This window comes from Ochotona princeps, chromosome 6 (assembly GCF_030435755.1).
Source record: "Ochotona princeps isolate mOchPri1 chromosome 6, mOchPri1.hap1, whole genome shotgun sequence".
Classification (NCBI taxonomy): Eukaryota; Metazoa; Chordata; class Mammalia; order Lagomorpha; family Ochotonidae; genus Ochotona; species Ochotona princeps.
The window spans coordinates 30845025-30863571 of record NC_080837.1 but is presented as its reverse complement, the minus strand read 5'-3'; the positions used below and the strand labels follow the sequence as shown (position 1 = coordinate 30863571).

The 18547-nt window shown below is 42.5% G+C and overlaps 1 protein-coding gene across 1 annotated transcript in view; it reads right to left on the bottom strand.

Moving 5' to 3' along the window:
- Nucleotides 1-18547, bottom strand: part of CEP152 (centrosomal protein 152) — a 77884-nt gene that overhangs the window by 30337 nt on the left and 29000 nt on the right. Inside the window, exons 10-12 of the mRNA XM_058665283.1 lie at nt 17028-17119; nt 16076-16239; nt 6164-6368 (exon numbers count right to left, since the gene is read on the bottom strand). Coding sequence (XP_058521266.1) covers nt 6164-6368; nt 16076-16239; nt 17028-17119 — 461 coding nt within the window. The remainder of the gene's footprint in view (nt 1-6163; nt 6369-16075; nt 16240-17027; nt 17120-18547) is intronic.

Genomic DNA, 18547 nt, shown 5'->3' with positions numbered 1-18547 from the left:
GACTTTGTTTCTTCCTTCAACATGGATGAGACCACGCCTGGCTGGTGCAGGAGTATAGCAGACAGCAACCTCATTTTCAGCAAGGGAAACAGCAGCAGCTATAGTGTAGTTTGAATCCCAGATTTGAATATGTAATACCTAACATTCTCTTCTGAACATCTGAGTGTTTTCCTTATTTAAGAGTTGTTTACAGGAGCCACTATTTGTGATGCTGATACCCATGTGGAGTCCCAGCTGCTACATTCCTAACCCAGCTCCTTGCTAACGTGCCAGGGAGAACAGTAGAAGGAAGCCCAAGTCCCTGGGCCCATGCACTCATGTGAGAGACCCAGGGGAGGTTCCTGACTCCTGGTTTTGAATCAGCTCAGCTCTAGCCACTGCAGTTAGCTGGAGAGTGACCCAGCAGATGGAAAGCCTCTCTAAAAACTCTCATCTTTCAAATAAGTAAACCTTAAAAGAAACCAAAACAAAAAAAAGTATTTTTTTCATTAACAGATGTCACAAAGATATTACAAGTAAATTGTAGTTGACGTCTTGTTGGTGTTTGTATGTGGACTCTGAGCTGCAGTATCTGATATACAGCCTATAACAAGGTCCACTCTACTCATGGCTGCTGTTGGGAAGGACTAAGAAAACAGGTCTGTGTGTCTCATTTCCACGCAGGATGGCAGATTTTTCAAGGCTCTGGATTGGTTTTCCAACATGATGTTCAGCATTGGAGTCCTCACTTCCTTCATCAGACAACAGCTCTGGCTAAAGTTTCCCTTTTCACTTACCAACACTTCACAGAATCACTTCTATGACCCCAGCCAGAAAAAAGAAGAGCCTGGGCCAGCACTGTGTTACAGTGGTCGGCTGGAGTCCCTGCTTCTCCACTCCCAATCCAGCTCCCTGCTGAGGGCCTGGGAACACTGACGGCCTCACTCACTAGAGAGACAGATGAAGCTCTTAGCTTTGGTCTGGCCCAGCCTGGCTGTTGGCGTCATCTGGGAAATGAACCAGTGGGTGGAAAATCTCTCTCTTTCTCTCCTGTCTCTCCCTCTTTCTCTGTAACTCTGAGTTTCAACTAGATAAATAAATCTTAGAAATTCTCTCCAATTTTGAAGGGTGGGAGGAGGTACTGCTGAAACTATTAAGGATTTTTACTGACTGCCTATAACGACCTTTTCTTTCCCATTTTAGCCTATACTTTTTAAAGTTTATGATATTCACTTTTATCTTTTCACAGACTGTCAATTTTTTTTTATTGCTAGGAATGAAAGCCACATCGATCTGGTACACTGAGAAATCTGTTTGTACCTAGTTTCACCCCCCACCTCCCACCCATATCCTTTTATTTCTAAATGTCAGAGTTCTCGGTCACACCTGAAAACACTCTTAAACAAGTCCTTGGCAACCTCCAGATTATTCTTGGTGACTTTGGTATCTCTCTGGCCATATTTGGGACTAGAGAGGCATATAAAAAAATCACCTCATGGCTAGGTTTGATACTTGATGCTGACATACTCCACTGCAGGCACAGAAGTACACAGTTTAGTATCTTTACCAAGCTCTTTCAAACCAGGATCACTTGAGTGTCACCAAACAATATCATTCTAAAGGCAGAATATGGAACACATTATCTTCACAAGAAAAAGATTTAACAACCAGCTCCCATGCTATTTTTCTACTTTCTGTGTCTAAAGAAGACTCTAGGTAGACACCTTCTGCAACGTCTATTCAATACCAGCCTGCCAAGCCGTTGGAATAGCTTGGACTACATCTTGTAGTGAGATTAATAATCAAAGGTCTCTTGTGTCCACAAAAACTTTAGTGTAGATACAGGCCCTGACTGCCAGTCAGTCAGTTTGGTTTTCCTAATGCCTTTCTCACATTCTGCCTTAGTGACTCGGTAGTCCAGGAAGAATGAACGGTGAAGTATCCGATCCATCCTCAATCACTGCCTACATTCCTCTTAAACGTCACCACTCTGCATCCTGGCAATGTCACAGAGCAACATGTTCTGAATGTGTAACTGTAGACCAGGCTATTGAGCTTCCAGATAACTAATGTTATGAATACTGACATGCCATAGAAGCAAACACCTGTAATTCCATGTGATAACCCTTAAGTTACTCTATATAAGATGAATACAAAGCAACACAAAACAAAGCAAAGCATGTATAAAAAACATACCACTACTTAAAATGCTCATCTGAAAAAAGACAAATAGTATATTATTTTTTCTAGTCTTCCTAACAATTAGGAAGTACACGGGAAAGATTTTGATGGCCCAATTCTCTGCAATAAGATACTCAGGGAAGTTTAAACCTATGTGTTCTTTCAATAGACCTCCTTGCAGCAAACACAGAAATTCTATAACCTTGTATTAACCTCAGGATTTGATGACAAGTATAATCATACTTGAGCTACTTAAGTCTTTCTGGCGTCATGAAAGACCTCAGAAAGGCTCAGCTGATAAACCAGACTTCCGTTCTCAGGCCATTCCCTCTAGCCAGGCTGGCTCCCTGTGACATCACTTCCTGTATTTCTGTGCAGGGATGAATGTCCTCCCCCACCTTCTCTCCTACATTTGTCCATCAGTATAAAAGTACCTGCCCTCAAAGACTTTACCCCCAAATAGTTAGGTATTTCTTCTCACAGAACCTTGTCCAAACTAGTATTATCATTAATACAAAAGGCAGGGTACATATTTGCTGTACAGATACGTACTATTAAATATAAGTCCAGTTACCACCTATGGTTATCAAGCATTTGAAGAATGGCTGATCCACACTGAAACCTAAAGTATAAAATACACGCGAGAACCCAAGGAGTTAGCACACATACTCACATGTAATCCAGCCCGTAAGTCATTGTTAATTGATTACATATTGAGTTGATTGTGCTTTTTGCACATAAAGCCAGTGCCTGACATAAGATGGTTCTGCTTAGAATTTTTCGACTTCACAATGGTACAAGATTGATAAATTCAGCAGAAACCACATTTCAAGTTCTGAATTTTGAGCTTTTCTTGCTGTGATATGTAATACAATACTCACTCAATACCTTCCCCAGTGAGAGTGGACAGCAGCAGCCAGACACAGTTCCCAGTCAGCTATGCAATCAATCACAAATGGAAACTGACAGTGTATTCTACTCAGTACCAAGTTGTATGAGATATTCAACAGTTAATTTTAAAATAGTCTTCATGTAGAAGACTCTAGCCAACTATAGGTTAATGTAAGTATTATAATCTCATTTAAGGTAGGCAAGGCTAAGCACTGATAGATAGCATTTAGATATACTGAATGCAGATTCAATGAATAGCATTTTCGACTTCAGATGGGTGATTTACTGAAATGTAATGCCATCATAAGTCAAGGAGCATCTACCCTAAATGAAATTAAACCGCTAAAATCAATTCACTTATGACTAGAAAATTCACAAGTAATGTATGGCTCTCATATTTCTATTGGACACGGCTATTCTAGATTCTAAGTTCCTTCATGGAATGGTGTTTGTATCATCACTGAATCCTATAATACACTGAATGCTTTCAGAAAAAAACATAAGGCTTACTCCATCTTCCACATACCTCCCAATTATGCTTGCTTTTAACGTACAAAAGAAGCTGTATGGGAGCCAGAGCAGTGGCGCCACCATCCCGTATGGGCATCAGTCTGTGTTGCCACTGCTCCATTTCTGATCCAGCTCTCTGCTATGGCCTGGGAAAGCAAAGGTTGGCCCAAGTCCTTGAGACCTTGCTGTCACACAGGAGACCCGGAAGAAGTCCCTGTCTCCTAACTGGATCACCTCAGCTTTGGCCACTGCAGCCAACTGGAGAGTGAATAAGTGGATGGAAGACCCCTTTCTTTTCTCAGTAAAATCTACCTTGCAAATGAAAATAAATAGATCATGTTTTAAAAAGTTCTGTTAAAAAAAGTTCCTTAACAAAAAATGTAGAGGAAAAAAAGAGTCTGATGTGGAAGGTTAAGTTGCTGTCTGCAATGCCAGCATCCCATGTGGGTACTGGTTTGATTCTTGACTGCTCCATTTCTGATCCAGTTCCCTATTGACGTGCCTGAGACAGAAGTGGAAATGTGGCTCATATGCTCGGGCTACACCCCTATGGGACACTCAGATGAAGCGCCTGCCTCATAGCTTTGACCAGGCCCAGTCCTGGCCATTGTGGCCATCTGGGGATTGAAAGAACATTCTCTCTCCTCTGTAACTCTCCCTTTCAAATAAATATTTTTTTTTTTACTTAAAAAATTATTCATTGGCTAATTAATGACTAGGAACTTCAGTATTTTCTTAAAATAGTCAAGTGATGGCTTCTCCCTCTCCCCATCTAGAAAGTGAACAGATAGGTATATTAATTCCAAATATTTACCCAGCATTTATGCAGAGAATTATCACTACACTATTTCCAGGAAATCCCTAAATGTTGAGTTAGGTAGAACAGACATAAGCAAGAAGTACTAGAAGCACTAAAGTAACACTTTAAAACAAAAAACAAACAAAAAAAAACCCTGGAATTTAAATGCAGACTTCTGAGAAATCACCATGGCAAAAGACTGATTGAACAAAACAAGTCCTCAAAGATGAGATAGCTTGCTTTTATCTATGGATCAACCAAACAGAAGCAAAAGGGAAACACTAAACAGACAACAGAAGGAATGACCACCACCAACTGCCTCACACAAGGACATGTAGCTGTATGACAAGTGCCATTAATAAGCATCCCACATATAAATGCCTGGGTTCAAATCCTGATTTCACTTCCAATTTCAGCTTCCTGCTAATATGGAAGGGAGCAGGTGATGGCTCAGGTAATCTGGGCCTGTGCCACCCACATGGGAGACCTGAGTTCCAGACTCTTGGCTTCCCCTTGGTCCAGCTGTAGTTGGTTGCGGGAATTTGGGAAATGAAGAAGCATTCGGAAGATTTCTCCTGCTGTGTGTCCCTTTCATATAAACTCATGTAAAGTGAAACAAATGCCATTAGTAACTCCAGGATAGATCAAAGAAAGTACCAAGAAGCCTGAGTAACACTGTGGATGCTAAGTCAGGTTCTTATTTTCTTAGCTTTAGGTTGTTCTCCCCAAAATTCTTAAAAGAATCAACTCTAACCTTCTAACACACAAACTGAGACAAGCTTTCGGCCCCTTCCTTTTAAAGAAACATGGAAGCAATTAAAACAACACAATTCAAACAAATGTGTTAACAGGAAAAGGAGGTAGGTCTTTCTCATCTGCTAACAACATTAAAATCAATGTTGTATACTCAAATACATTAACTCAAAGGAGGCAATCAGGGTAGGCAGGAGTGTGACAACAAAAATACACTATTCTTGAAAATAAATCAGGCACGATTAAAAGTGCATTATAATTAGTGCCACAGAATGACTTATATACTTTGCTTTAGTAATACTGTCTAAATGAACACAACTGTTACTTTCAGGATTAGAAGATAGTGCTGAAGTTGGAAGTAAACATGTTTTCCATCCAAGATGGATGCTCTCCACCTCACTCCCTTTTCCTTTCCTTAGTTATTAAGTATTTTACATAGTATTTTCTCTTGAAAGCCAGGCTTGATGACAATTTGTGAAATACAGAAAGATCAACCTAAAGCTATGTGAGAGATCATGGAAATAATCTTCACCTTTGACCATATTTTGTTTCCGTCTACCCAAGATTGACTGCTCAGAGGTTGAACTTCTGCTGTCTCATATTCCCCACCTGTCATATCTGTCAAGTGAGGAAAGTAACCTTGGGACCCAGCCAAGGGTCCCAAGGACAAACATATTCCCTGCCACTCTTGTCATGCCACCACCATCTCCTTACAGAATGTTCCTGGAGTAAGAACACGGGCCGTGGAAATCTCATAGCAAAATGCCAAAGGACTGACTACAGATCCTTGAATATTGTAAGCCATTCAGAGTACTCTTAGAGCCAATCTGGAAGAAAAGTAAACACCTTATTATGAAGACTTTCTTGTATTTGTGGCCACAGAATTTTACCTAATTGCCATTTCCTTTACAAGGTGCAAAGAGTAACACTTAGACTTTCTAGAATCATCAATCCCTGACAGCTAGAAGTTGAACAGACACGTACAGAGAACAAAAATTGCCTTCATCAAGCTTTGTAAAATGGTTTTTTAATGCTCCAGGCTCTACGAACCTCAGCGCCACTGCTTTTCTCATCCTTCTTCAGTTGCTGGAGTTGTTGGATTTTCTGGTGACAGCCCCTGAGGTCGCACTGTAACTGGGCCACGAGCTGACGCTTCACTGAGTTGCTCCCCAGCAGACGCTGGACTTCTGCTTTCAACTTCACGATAACCTCATCTTTCGAAAGCGCTTCGCCTGGGTCTCCCTGCGGCACCATGCTAGTGGAGAAATTGTAGAATGAATCAAGCACGGTAGTTCTTTCAAAGCAATAGATGCAGTGGTGAGTACGCATCATATGTAATTATATAAAAATTGCAAGACAACTGTAAATTTCCCCACACAAGGCATGTTGCCGTTGTTGTGTGTGTCCTCTTACAAGTTTCTTTATGCCGAGAGCACTCTTAAGCTTAGTCTTGCTGCTCTACCGGGCTTAATTTGTGCTTAGGGCAAACTGAATGGTGTGTCTGTGTGTGTGTCCGTGCCTTTACAACTCCAACAGGAGGAAAACAATACCAAACGTTAGCCAATCTAACAATTGCCGTTTTCTCTTTAAACTTTCAAAATGTGGATCTTAGTATCTGAATAGCTGAAACAATACCAATAAAAAACAAAAGCTGTGTCAACATAAGCCAAATTGTAGTTTCAATAATGTAAAGATTAACAGGGACCAAACTTGCCTGTCTCCTTAAAAAACTAGAACACCAATCAAAATGAGGAAGCAATGGTTGGTCTTCAACCATGAGAAAATGGGCAGCTCAGGACAGCGAGTCCCGAGAAAAGGGAAGCCAACCAGGCTTGCCCCATGGCAGGCCGGCCACCTGCCTACAGGCCCGCCAGGCTTCAGCCCCAGGGAGGAAAACCTCAACAGTGATCTCAAGGAGTTGCAAGCAAAAAGCGAAAAGTTAGCGGAGACCTAGAATTGTAAGAGGAGCTGAATATCAGCAAAAAAAAGGAGCTGCATGCAAACATACTCTGGAGAACTGTGCATGTCAGGAGAGAGAAAGAACCATTGGCAAAGAACAAGGCTGGGGTTATGCTGTACTCCAGGGAGTCACGGAAGAAAGATTACTGACAGAGCATCAGATACTGCCTCAAAAGTGATACTTCACCCTACCTAACCCTTACAAGCAGGAGAAGTGGGAACAACACTGGCTGTAGTACAAGGAGGAATGGGTGCTGTCACTCGATGTAGGTCACAATGCAAACTTCAGGTCCAGAGCTTTGCAGCAAAATCCTTAAACATGTACATACAGCTTAGCAAAAAACCCGTTCTACCTCTTAATGAAATAATCAAAGATGTGAAAAAAGGGGGGGGGGAGGGACTTGACCAAAATGCTTATAACAATATTGCTAAAACCTAAGTATCTGGGCCTGGCGGCGTGGCCTAGTGGCTAAAAGTCCTCGCCTTGAAAGCCCCGGGATCCCATATGGGTGCCGGTTCTAATCCCGGCAGCTCCACTTCCCATCCAGCTCCCTGCTTGTGGCCTGGGAAAGCAGTCGAGGACGGCCCAAAGCTTTGGGACCCTGCACCCGCGTGGGAGACCTGGAAGAGGTTCCTGGTACCCGGCATCGGATTGGCGCGCACCGGCCCGTTGCGGCTCACTTGGGGAGTGAAACATCGGATGGAAGATCTTTCTGTCTCTCCTCCTCTCTGTATATCCGGCTTTCCAATAATAAAATCTTTAAAAAAAAAAAAAAAACCCTAAGTATCTAAATATTTAATCTTAATGCTTAAACAAGATTTTAAACGTGTACAGATATCCATTAAAAATTACACACATCTACATCAATATTTAATGACATTAAAAGATTTTAGGATGCACTGTTAAAAGCCATTATAAAATATGATATCCAGCATCATTTTATCTTTTAGTAACATATAAGACAGACAATATGGATATGACATTCCCAAAATCTAACGGTGCTTTTCTTTATGGGACGAAAGATTAAGGGAAGATTTTATTTCCTTCTGTTTTCTTCATGTTTATTTCTAATTTTTTTTTTCATAACAGAGGAGAAAGTTCCCTTAGGAGAGAGAAAGAAAGTGGAGAGCAGGCACCACTGGTTTGCTGTGATGAAAAGGCCATCTCATTCTCCGTGATCCTTCTCCACAAAACCCCCGAGAAAACCCCAATCACGAGGAAAACAGCGAAGTCTAATACAGAAGCTTCCTACGGAATACTTGACCCGCAGTCCTCAAAACTGTCAAGGTCATTCAAAACAAGGACACGTAAGGACAGGTATAACCCAGGGAAGCTCAGCCCCTAAATGTAGCATGGTGTCTAGGAGAGACAGGTAAGACACTGGGTAAAAACTAAAGGAACGTCAACAAACTCTGGATAAGAAAACCAACCAAAAAGCTACAATGGGTCAATAATAATTTATCAGTAGAGATACCTGTTCACACTACTGTAGCATGTCAGTGGGAGAAGATGGAAGCATAGACACAGCAACTCGCGCAGATATATATATATTTTTTCTGAGAATCTAAACTGCTCCAAAAAATTAATAATAGTATCTAGATTACAGTTCTTACCTTTCTTTAGTTTTGGATGATTTGAATCAAATACTAGAACATTGTGACTGTACATGTAGAGAAAATGAACAAAATATTGGGTAGATTTAACTTTTAATGCTATAAAATATGGCCCTTACAATTCATATATACAATTTCATATATAAAAATAGCAGGTAGGGTCATGTGAGGAACATATTATTATTCCCCAAAAGGTCCCACACTGAAGATATGCCTGGACTAGACAAACTAAGACACACAGGTAACCAGACAATGTCCAAGCATAGGAGGCTTAAACCATTCAGATGGCTCAAGACAAAACCTGTTTACCACAGCCACCAAATTTAGGGTATAAAAAGCCTAGTAAAACCAAGAGTGGTTGTTCAGATGTTACAGGTGGCAGGAGACTGTCCACTGTATCCTGATCCAGAAGTGACCAGAGTCCAGAGCTGCCCCCATGCCCGCTGCCCCACCCCTGGCATAGCCCTAGGATATTCCGGTAAAGCAGATCAGCTTGGGTTTTATTTCGCAGAGGTTAAGAGATTCGCAAGGTTCCGGTGCATAGAGTGATGTGCTCAAGCAGAGTGATGTTTGCTGTTGAGTCGTTATGCATTATCTATTGTTAAGGTAATTAAAGGTACATATAAAGATGTACATATATACATATACATCTGTGGTAACTGAAAGGCCGCTCTAACTCCAATAGCTGATGCACCAGAAGGAAACCGATAATTATAAGCCAGCATTGTAGTATAGTAAGTAAAGCCACCTTCTGCAACTCCAGCAGCAAATATGGACACCAGTTCAAGTCCTGGCTGCTCCACTTCTGATCCAGCTCCCTGCATAATGTGCTTAGTAGAGCAACAGAGGACAGCCCGAGAACTTGGGGCTCTGCACCCACATGGAAGACCCATAAGAAGCTCCTGGCTTTAGACCAGCCCAGCTGTGGCCATGTGGGGAGTGAACCAAGGGATGGAAGCACTCTCTCTGTAACTCTGCCTTTCAAACAGATACATCCTTAGAAAAAAAATACTATGTCAGTATGTCTATACATATAGATCTCACATATTTAAATCACTTCTGGGCCCGGCGGCTTGGCCTAGTGGCTAAAGTCCTCGCCTTGAAAGCCCCCGGATCCCATATGGGCACCGGTTCTAATCCCGGCAGCTCCACTTCCCATCCAGCTCCCTGCTTGTGGCCTGGGAAGGCAGTCGAGGACGGCCCAATGCTTTGCGACACTGCACCCGCGTGGGAGACCCGGAGGAGGTTCCAGGTTCCCGGCTTCAGATTGGCACGCATCGGCCCGTTGCGGCTCACTTGGGGAGTGAGTCATCGGACGGAAGATCTTCCTCTCTGTCTCTCCTCCTCTGTGTATATCTGGCTGTAATAAAATGAATAAATCTTTTTAAAAAATCACTTCTATTTAAATCTAAACAGAACCCATAGTATAAGAAATATAAATAAAATCATATTAAGAAAAAATATTTCTTCCTGGGTTATTGATACGATCATCTCAGAGCACTCCTTTTGTTCACAAATCATGCATCTCTCATTTCTTTTCTCACTGTCTGTTGACTACTGAAATAGCACATCTTGTATTCCTAACGGGAGCCAGGTCGAAGAGCAGAGAAAGTGCTTGCTAAATCATTTTTCTCTTCTTTCCTCAAGGGGGAAAAGCCAGTGGTGGTGAACACTCCTGCAGAAGGCTCACCACTGAGCCCTATGGATGTGAAGTCCCCTAAACCCAAATAAACCCTAGTCCCTTCTGAAGCCTGCGAAGACCAAAGGGGAACAGGCATTCCACTTGTTCAATGTTTATTATTGCAGCTTAGCAGCCAACTGTAACAGGGAGAGAGGAAGCTGTGTGCGAACGGCAGGCAGCTTTAGCTACTCAAATTCCACAAGTGTAAAACAGAACCCTGAGGCTAAGCCCTTACAATCCGCTAGGCAGGAGTTTGAGGAAGGTTGGTGGCTGGTAATAAAAGCTTGGAGCTGCTACTATTTGGGTCAGTGACTTGAAAGCAGGTCAAGAAAGAACGAAAAATTCTCAACCCTGGGAAAACTGTCGGCTGCTTCTTAATTCTAAGAATCGCAGTCCCCCAAGGGGAAAGCTACAGGTCACTTTTCTCCTGTCTCCTTTAAGTTTGATCTGACAATGAATCCTCCCAGTTGTCCTCAAAGCCAAATTGTCACTTACTAAGCTGCTGAAGGGAGAGAGAACATTTCTTCCCTTCTCCTGCACTGGCTGTATCCACACTCAACACCTCAGTGACTAGACACACACCGCGCCTGCGTTAGCCTCCCTTCCCATCACGAACACATCGCCACTCCTGCTACTGCGAACATGACGTGATGTCGCAGGATCACCCCCTCCAGGAACACACCTCAACGTTACGACAGGATTTGGGCTATGAGAGCCAAGTAAATACAAGTACAAAAGTAGAAAATATTTTAGCATACATAAAGACAAAGTCTACTTTAAGATAAGCATAATGATATGTTATTTATCCAATTCCCAAGGTAATTGTGGTACAAACAGTAGTCATAACAAATTAAACATTTTTTTTTAATATATCAACTCCATCTTTAACCCTCGAGAGTGAAAGACATAAAACAAGAATAAAATGTAAGGCAGAAAGGTCTGGCTGTGATATGAACAAACGGAAAACTGGGCCTGGCCCGAGCAGTTCTGTGATGGAAGAACCACTTCCAGTGCTAATTGTCTCTCTTCATAAGCAAAGCAGTTTCCCAACACCAACACCACAATATTTTTCCATGAAGTGAAAGAGCAAGAACGTCTTACAAAATGTGTGTTGACACAAATTGGAACAGACAGAGAACAACAAGGAAAGCTTGGAACCAGACAGGAAACGGGTAGCGTGGACTCACACATACCTTACTAGGTAGGACACAAAGATTAGTTACTCCTCACTAAGGCATTGAAGATTTCTCTGCACACCCCTCCTAAAACTGTTCTGCACTTCAACTGTTGACATATGCCTTGTTAGAGTTATAAGCCAGTGTAGACTATCCCCAAATCTGCCAAGTTCAGCAAAAGTATGCTTCAACACTACAAACCGCTGAATACTAAAATGAAAATAGACACGAGACAGCTGAATAGTACCCTATAGCCATTTTAAGGTGTATAGCAGCCAGTTCTGTGTGAAAACTAAAATTGAAATGTTAATGAAGTAGTCACAGGATGTGGTTACGAACTTGCATTTTTTTAACATATTTGTTACTCAATACCATGTCAATTAATTCCATAATGTTGTAAATTGTTGTTGATGTTATGTTGGGGCTTTTAATTGATCGGGATGATATTCTGCCAGCTCTGCTTTCAGATCAGAGATGGTCTCCCCAAGAAACCGTTGAATTTATCTGGACAATAAGATGCTGGACTCTATGCTTGGTATATGCTTGCAATGAAAGAATCTCAACTGAATTTGAACTGTAATACTGCACCAAGGTGGAGGAATCCACCATGGAGGGAGGGTATGGGGAAAGGTTGGGGGAATCCCAGAGCCTATGAGACAGTGTCCATAATGCAATGTAATCAATAAAAATAAATAAAGATTGTTTTTTAAAAAGTGTGTTAAAAGTGAATTAATTCAAAATGTGATCACTAGTATATTTGAACCAATTAGATAACAGCTATCATTTATTGTCCAATATAGGCTAGAACATGTTAATGAGGCCCTTTATACACTTTACTTTAATCCTTCCTTTAGCCTCCAAGAGACACCAATCTGATATCTCTTGGATATCAGAAAACAGGCTCAGAAAAGTAAAGAAATTTGCCCACAGTAATAAGTTGCAGAATTAAGATTTAAAGGAGTTTGGCTCTACAGTCCAGGCTCTTCCAACCAGGGCCTTAGAATTAATCTGGCATTAACAGGAAATGAAGCATCCACAGTGATGAATTTTCCAGATGACCACACTTTCACATTAAAATGTCACGTAAATCTGTCTCAAAAATATAACACACAACAGGCCCAGCATGATAGCCTAGTGGCTAAAGTCCTCGCCTTGCACACGTTCAGATCCCATATGGGCACCGGTTACAATCCTGGCAGCCCCAATTCCCACCCAGCTCCCTGCCTGGGAAAACAGTCGAAGATGGCCCAGTCTTGGGACCCTACAGCCATGTGGGAGACCTGGAAGAGGCTCCAGGCTCCTGGCTTCGGTTCGGCTCAGTTCCAACCTTTGCGGTCACTTGGGGAGTGAATCGATGGATAGAAGATATTCCTCTGGCTCTCCTCCTCTGTTTATCTGACTTCCCAATTAAAAAATGAGTAGATCTTTAAATGTAAATCTTTAAAACACACTTTCCCTTTTGCTTTAATTAACTAGCCCAAGTGGAAGCCATTCCTCGACAACCTGGGCTCCCCACTAAGACACCAGGGTGCAGACCACAGACTATGTGCATGTATACACCCACCTATACTGAAGCTCAGCAACCCCAGCCCCCCGGGACTCCAAAGCAACCTCCTTGCTAAGGACTAGCCAGCTGCTCCAAACACTACCAAGATCTCTCCCAAGCCCCTGTCCTAGCTACTCTGCGGTCACTCTGAAAATCTCAGTTCATGTGGCCCTGGGCAGAAGTCTGAATGTGGTGGGGGCTGGCACTGCTTGGTACGCCTGACATATTGGGTAAAGAGTGAAAAGCTATCACTTGGAGCACCAGCATCCCGGATAGGGTTCCACTTCAAGTTCTGGTTGTTTTACTTCTGATCCAGCTCCCTGCTAACACCCCTGGGAAAGCAACAGAAGACAGCCCAAGTCCTTGGGCCCCTGCACCCACCTGGGAGACCAGGAAGAGGCTCCTGGACTCTGGTGTTGAACCAGCCTAGCTTGGCCACTGCAACCATGTGGGAAGTGAACCAACAGATCGAAGGAAGTGAACCAACAGATCGAAGTCCTCCCTCAGTAAAAATTCTGCCTTTAAATAAATTTATACATATACATATATACACCCAAAGAAAGAATTTAACGATGGCTCCTTCAAAATCCTCGGATTAGTGAAACTGGCAACATTTCAGAACTATCCAAAACCACTTGGACTCAGAATATGTACACACTGAGACTCTGGGTTGATATGAGATGGCGGTTCCTCATCCCTGGGTACTGGGACGTGTGGAAAGTCATGAGTGGTTTCCCCCTTTGTCTCTCCCCTTCCCCCAGAAACAAGCAATCAGTTCACCCAATTTTCCCTGAACTTCGATCCTTCCCACCCTGATCAACCATGTACTCATTATAAAAAATAAAATTTCTAATAAAAAAATACATCAAATAATCCAGTTCTGCTATTTTCTTCTTTGCTTCCTTCTGGATGGCACTGTGACCTGCAGAGACGAGAATCCCTGAACACAGATCCCAAGATAATTGAAACTTCACTATAGTTTCTTTCATATTTTCAACTGATCACTTTAGGTTTCCAATTACTCAATTTGATCGTACTCTCTCTCAATCACAGCATGAGAATATATAACTTCTAAACCCTATTTGGGAAATTCACATACTTGTATTTAGTTGTAAGATGTTTGGAATACAACATGCATTTAACGCTAAACAATAACGCATTGACAGTAAACTCAGTCTTAAACTACAAACCATTCACTGGCTAAGTGAGGACCAAAAGTATTCAAGGCAAGTTTTCTGAGTCAAGTTTTTGGCCAGGCAGTTCAGACGCCAAGTGCCACCAGCCAGTGTTATGGCGTATCAGTTTAAAGCTGCTACCCGCAATGCCAGCATCCCTCACAGGTTCCAGTTCATGTCCCAACTACTCTACTTCCAATACAGCTCCCTGAAAATGTCCTGGGAAAAGCAGCACAACACGGCCCAAATACTTGGACCCCCACCACTACATGAGAAACTTGGTAGAAATTTCCTGCTTTGGCCTGGCTCCACTCTGGTTACTGGGGTCACTTGAGTACACCAAAGCATCAAAGACGTCTTTCTCTGTTCCTCCCTCTTCAAATAAATAAATAAAAATTAAATAAGTAGATGTCATGTCTTACATTGGAGTACTTGGCTCCAAGGCCCAGCTCTGCCTCCCAGTTCCAGCTTCCTGCTCACACATACCCTGGGAACCACAGGGAATGGTTGAAATCATTGAGCTCCTGACACTCATGTGGAGACCCAGGTTGAGTTTTGTGTTCCCTACTCTCAGGTTCAGCTCAAGTAGCACCAGGTATTGCAAGCTGGATGGGAGCTCTCTTTCCCTATGCCTCCCCACTTCCCAAAAATATTTTAAAAACGAAAAAGCTTCCCTTGGCCTAAAAGCAATCTCTTCCCAACATCCCATCTCTTATGTCTGTCCTAATCCAGGAGAGGAAAACTCGAATAAAGCCTCCATTATACATCGAGCATAACAGTCAACACACAGTGCCTAGTTGTTCACAAGTATTTCTCCTAGTTACCCACCAAGTAAAGGTAAATTCCCTGTGGCAGTACACTGTTCTCCATGCACAGTCTTGCATAGCATCTTCCAAGCGGCAAGTGCTTTAAAAGCATAATAAAACTGGATCTCATCCATTCACCCTGTAAAGGTTTAACATGCCTTCCTATCGCACTCACTTCGTCACCAGTCCTTGGAAGGTTTGACAAAGCCCTCTCTTGCATGAGATTGCTAAAATATCCGTATTAGGTAGCAGCAAAAAAGGCAGAATCTCTTTTAAAAGTAAGGTTAGACTGAAGTTCCTATTTTTCTTACTATTCCCTTGAAAAATACTATGAACCTGCTTTCACTAGCGTTAACATAAAAAAAGTCCTCATCGCAATAATTGTAACAGTCTTATTTTAGAACTTACTGTGTAGGGCCCGGCGGCGTGGCACAGTGGTTAAAGTCCTCGCCTTGCATGCGCCCGGGATCCTATATGAGCGTCGGTTCTAATCCCGGCAGCCCCACTTCCCATCCAGCTCCCTGCTTGTGGCCTAGGCAATCAGTCGAGGACGGTCCAAAGCCTTGGGACCCTGCACCCACGTGGGCGACCTGGAGGAGGTTCCTGGCTCCTGGCTTCTGGTTGGCGCACCACCGGCCATTGCGCTCATTTGGGGAGTGAATCACTGGACGGAAGATCTTTCTCCCTGTCTCTGCTCCTCTCTGTATATCTGACTTTCCAATATAAATAAATAGATCTTAAAAAAAAAGAACTTACTGTGTATAATTTGACTACATTAATTTTTTAAAAAAACTTTTCTAAAGTGAAAATGTCTTTTGGGGACTGAAGACAGTGTAATATCAAAACTTGCGATTTTGATTTCAGACATTTACATATCATTAAAAAATAGTCTCACATTCAAGAACCTTTAGTCAGTTCAAGATTTCACACCTAGAAGCAAGTAATTATCACACAGCATTAGTATTACTCATGCAGGTTATTCTACAGTCAACTTGTCTCTCAATACCTGTTCACTTGGGCTTTCTTCAGGTTGTCTTTTTTAATACCCAAATCCACATAGGATTCACTGGGTTCTATATTTAATTCTCCTTCTGAATCAGCTGGAAGTACTCCTAGTTTTGTAGCCGACTCATAAAGAGATATTTCTTCTTTTAGTTCTGCTAATTCTTCCTAGAACATAAAATTAACAAAAATAATTTTGATTATTTTCCTATGGGAAGAGTTCAGTCATTGCTTTAAAATTTACTTTGGTCACCAACAGAAAGCAGAAAAACTTCTCCCAGTGCCTTATTAGCATACATTATACACAACTTCTTAAAGGATAGCATGCATCAGATTTTCAAGCAAATTGAAATGAACTAAATGAATAAACAAAAAGCAACGATAAGCAGTTTTTGCCACATCTCACTCTCATACTTTTTCCTCCATAAAAAGTGCCCCATGAGTTAAAACGCTCATGGCAACGCTTTTGGACTTTCTAGACAACAGACAAAGCACATTGATTTTCCAAGATTATGTAGTATTTTAGGTTGTCCAGGGTTAAAATGCCACTTTCAATGGAAGTAATAAAAGGGACCCTACCCCAGGATTTTTTTTTCTCATCCTCCAGTGAAAAAGATAAGCAATGCTGGAGTACCTTGTGAGACAATCAGTTGAATGAAATGTTTCCTACCCTTGTTGATCAACTTGTCTCCTGGATACACCCATGGATGAAGGGATGCACCACAGGAAACAGTTGCCAAGCCAACTAGCAGCAGAGGGAAGGCCCCAGCTCTGCAGTTAACAAACCTGGACATGAATGCCCAAGTGTGTGGATAAGGTTGTGAACAAGTGCCATGAGCTAGTGTGAAGACAGGCCAATGACCTCCAAAATCAGAGAAGGTCAAGACTCAAAAGGGTCATCTCCCCACCGCCAAACTCCATTACCCAGGGAGCCTCTACCTAGAGGCAGTGCTCACCTGCAAAGCCTTGTTCATGCTGTCGCTCAGAGCATAAGCCTTCTGTGCTTGCTGCAGCTGCATCTGTAGCTGTGCCACCTCCTGGACTGAGCCTGTTGGAGGGGGACACTAGAATTAAGGGGTCGAAGATGCAGAGAAGGTTGAATTCTGGAGTAGAGAGGTATAGAGCCAGTGGGACCCAAAAGACACAGGTGTTATGTAGATGTTTCCAAGACTGAGTACAACTCCCTGTATGTCCTTGGGGAGCTGACACTGCTGAAGTCCTTGAGTGGGAGTACAATGTTCCAACTCGAAGAAAGCCAAATACATAATTTTTTGGAACCCATTTGTCCTCCAATAAGAAAATGACACCTTAGTGCCTTTGGCTTCATTCTAAATGCTTTTATTTCCACACACATGCACACACACCCTCCACTATAAAATAAGTCTAATACTGTTACGCTTCTGAAACTGGAGTAACACAATATTATAACTCTTCTATGGAGGTTCCCACCTAGAAGGAACTTAATTGAGTTTCCTCAAAAGAAAATGATCATCTTGGAAATGGTTAAGTGAAATACTATGGGCTTATTATGCAGCTAAAGAAAACCATTTTTTCAAAGACTTTAATGGCCAGGAAAAGGATCATCAAGTAATAACCAAGTAGGGGCAGGGGTGGGAGAGGAGGAGAGCTGGGCAGAGGAAAAGATAAGTAAACAAAGAAAAAAAACAGTAAATAGAGGGGGAAACTAAGGTAGAACCCAAATTTCGCTTGCCACCAAAGTACCTACACATACTGAGGCAGTCCTTGACTTTAATTTTCAACTTGTGAGTTACCCACCCTTTCCTTCAGTGTCCCAACAGTCTGAGTAGCTTTGATATGCCACTGTGTGACTCTGCTGTATCAATTAATGAATAACTGCTGACCTATTTTTAGTGGGGGAGTCGCTCACCAGCAAACGGTGCAGTTCTGCCAGTAAAGCAATGCTTGAATTGCAGTGTCTTTTTACTTCAATGCCATTTCATAAAAAATTGATATCAAATAAAACGACTGAGGAAACAACAGTGGTAGGAAGCCAGTGTCTCCAAGTGAACACCGTGGAGAGCAGAACAGAGATCTCAAGGATGACAGAAAGTCAAGATCTGGTCTCAGTGACCACAGAGGTGACTATTCTGCCATGGGGCCGTGTGTTGCAGGGTCTGGAGAAATCAGAGTTATGCAAGAGGACAGAACTGTCTAGTCAAATATTGGGTATGCCTCCGCCTGTCCCACGTCCTGGAATCCTGGGTATAAAAAAACACAGGGCCTGGCGGCATGGCCTAGCGGCTAAAGTCCTCGCCTTGAACGCCCCGGGATCCCATATGGGCGCCAGTTCTAATCCCAGTAGCTCCACTTCCCATCCAGCTCCCTGCTTGTGGCCTGGGAAAGCAGTCGAGGACGGCCCAATGCATTGGGACCCTGCACCTGTGTAGGAAACCTGGAAGAGGTTCCTGGTTCCCGGAACTTGGGGAGTGAATCATCGGACGGAAGATCTTCCTCT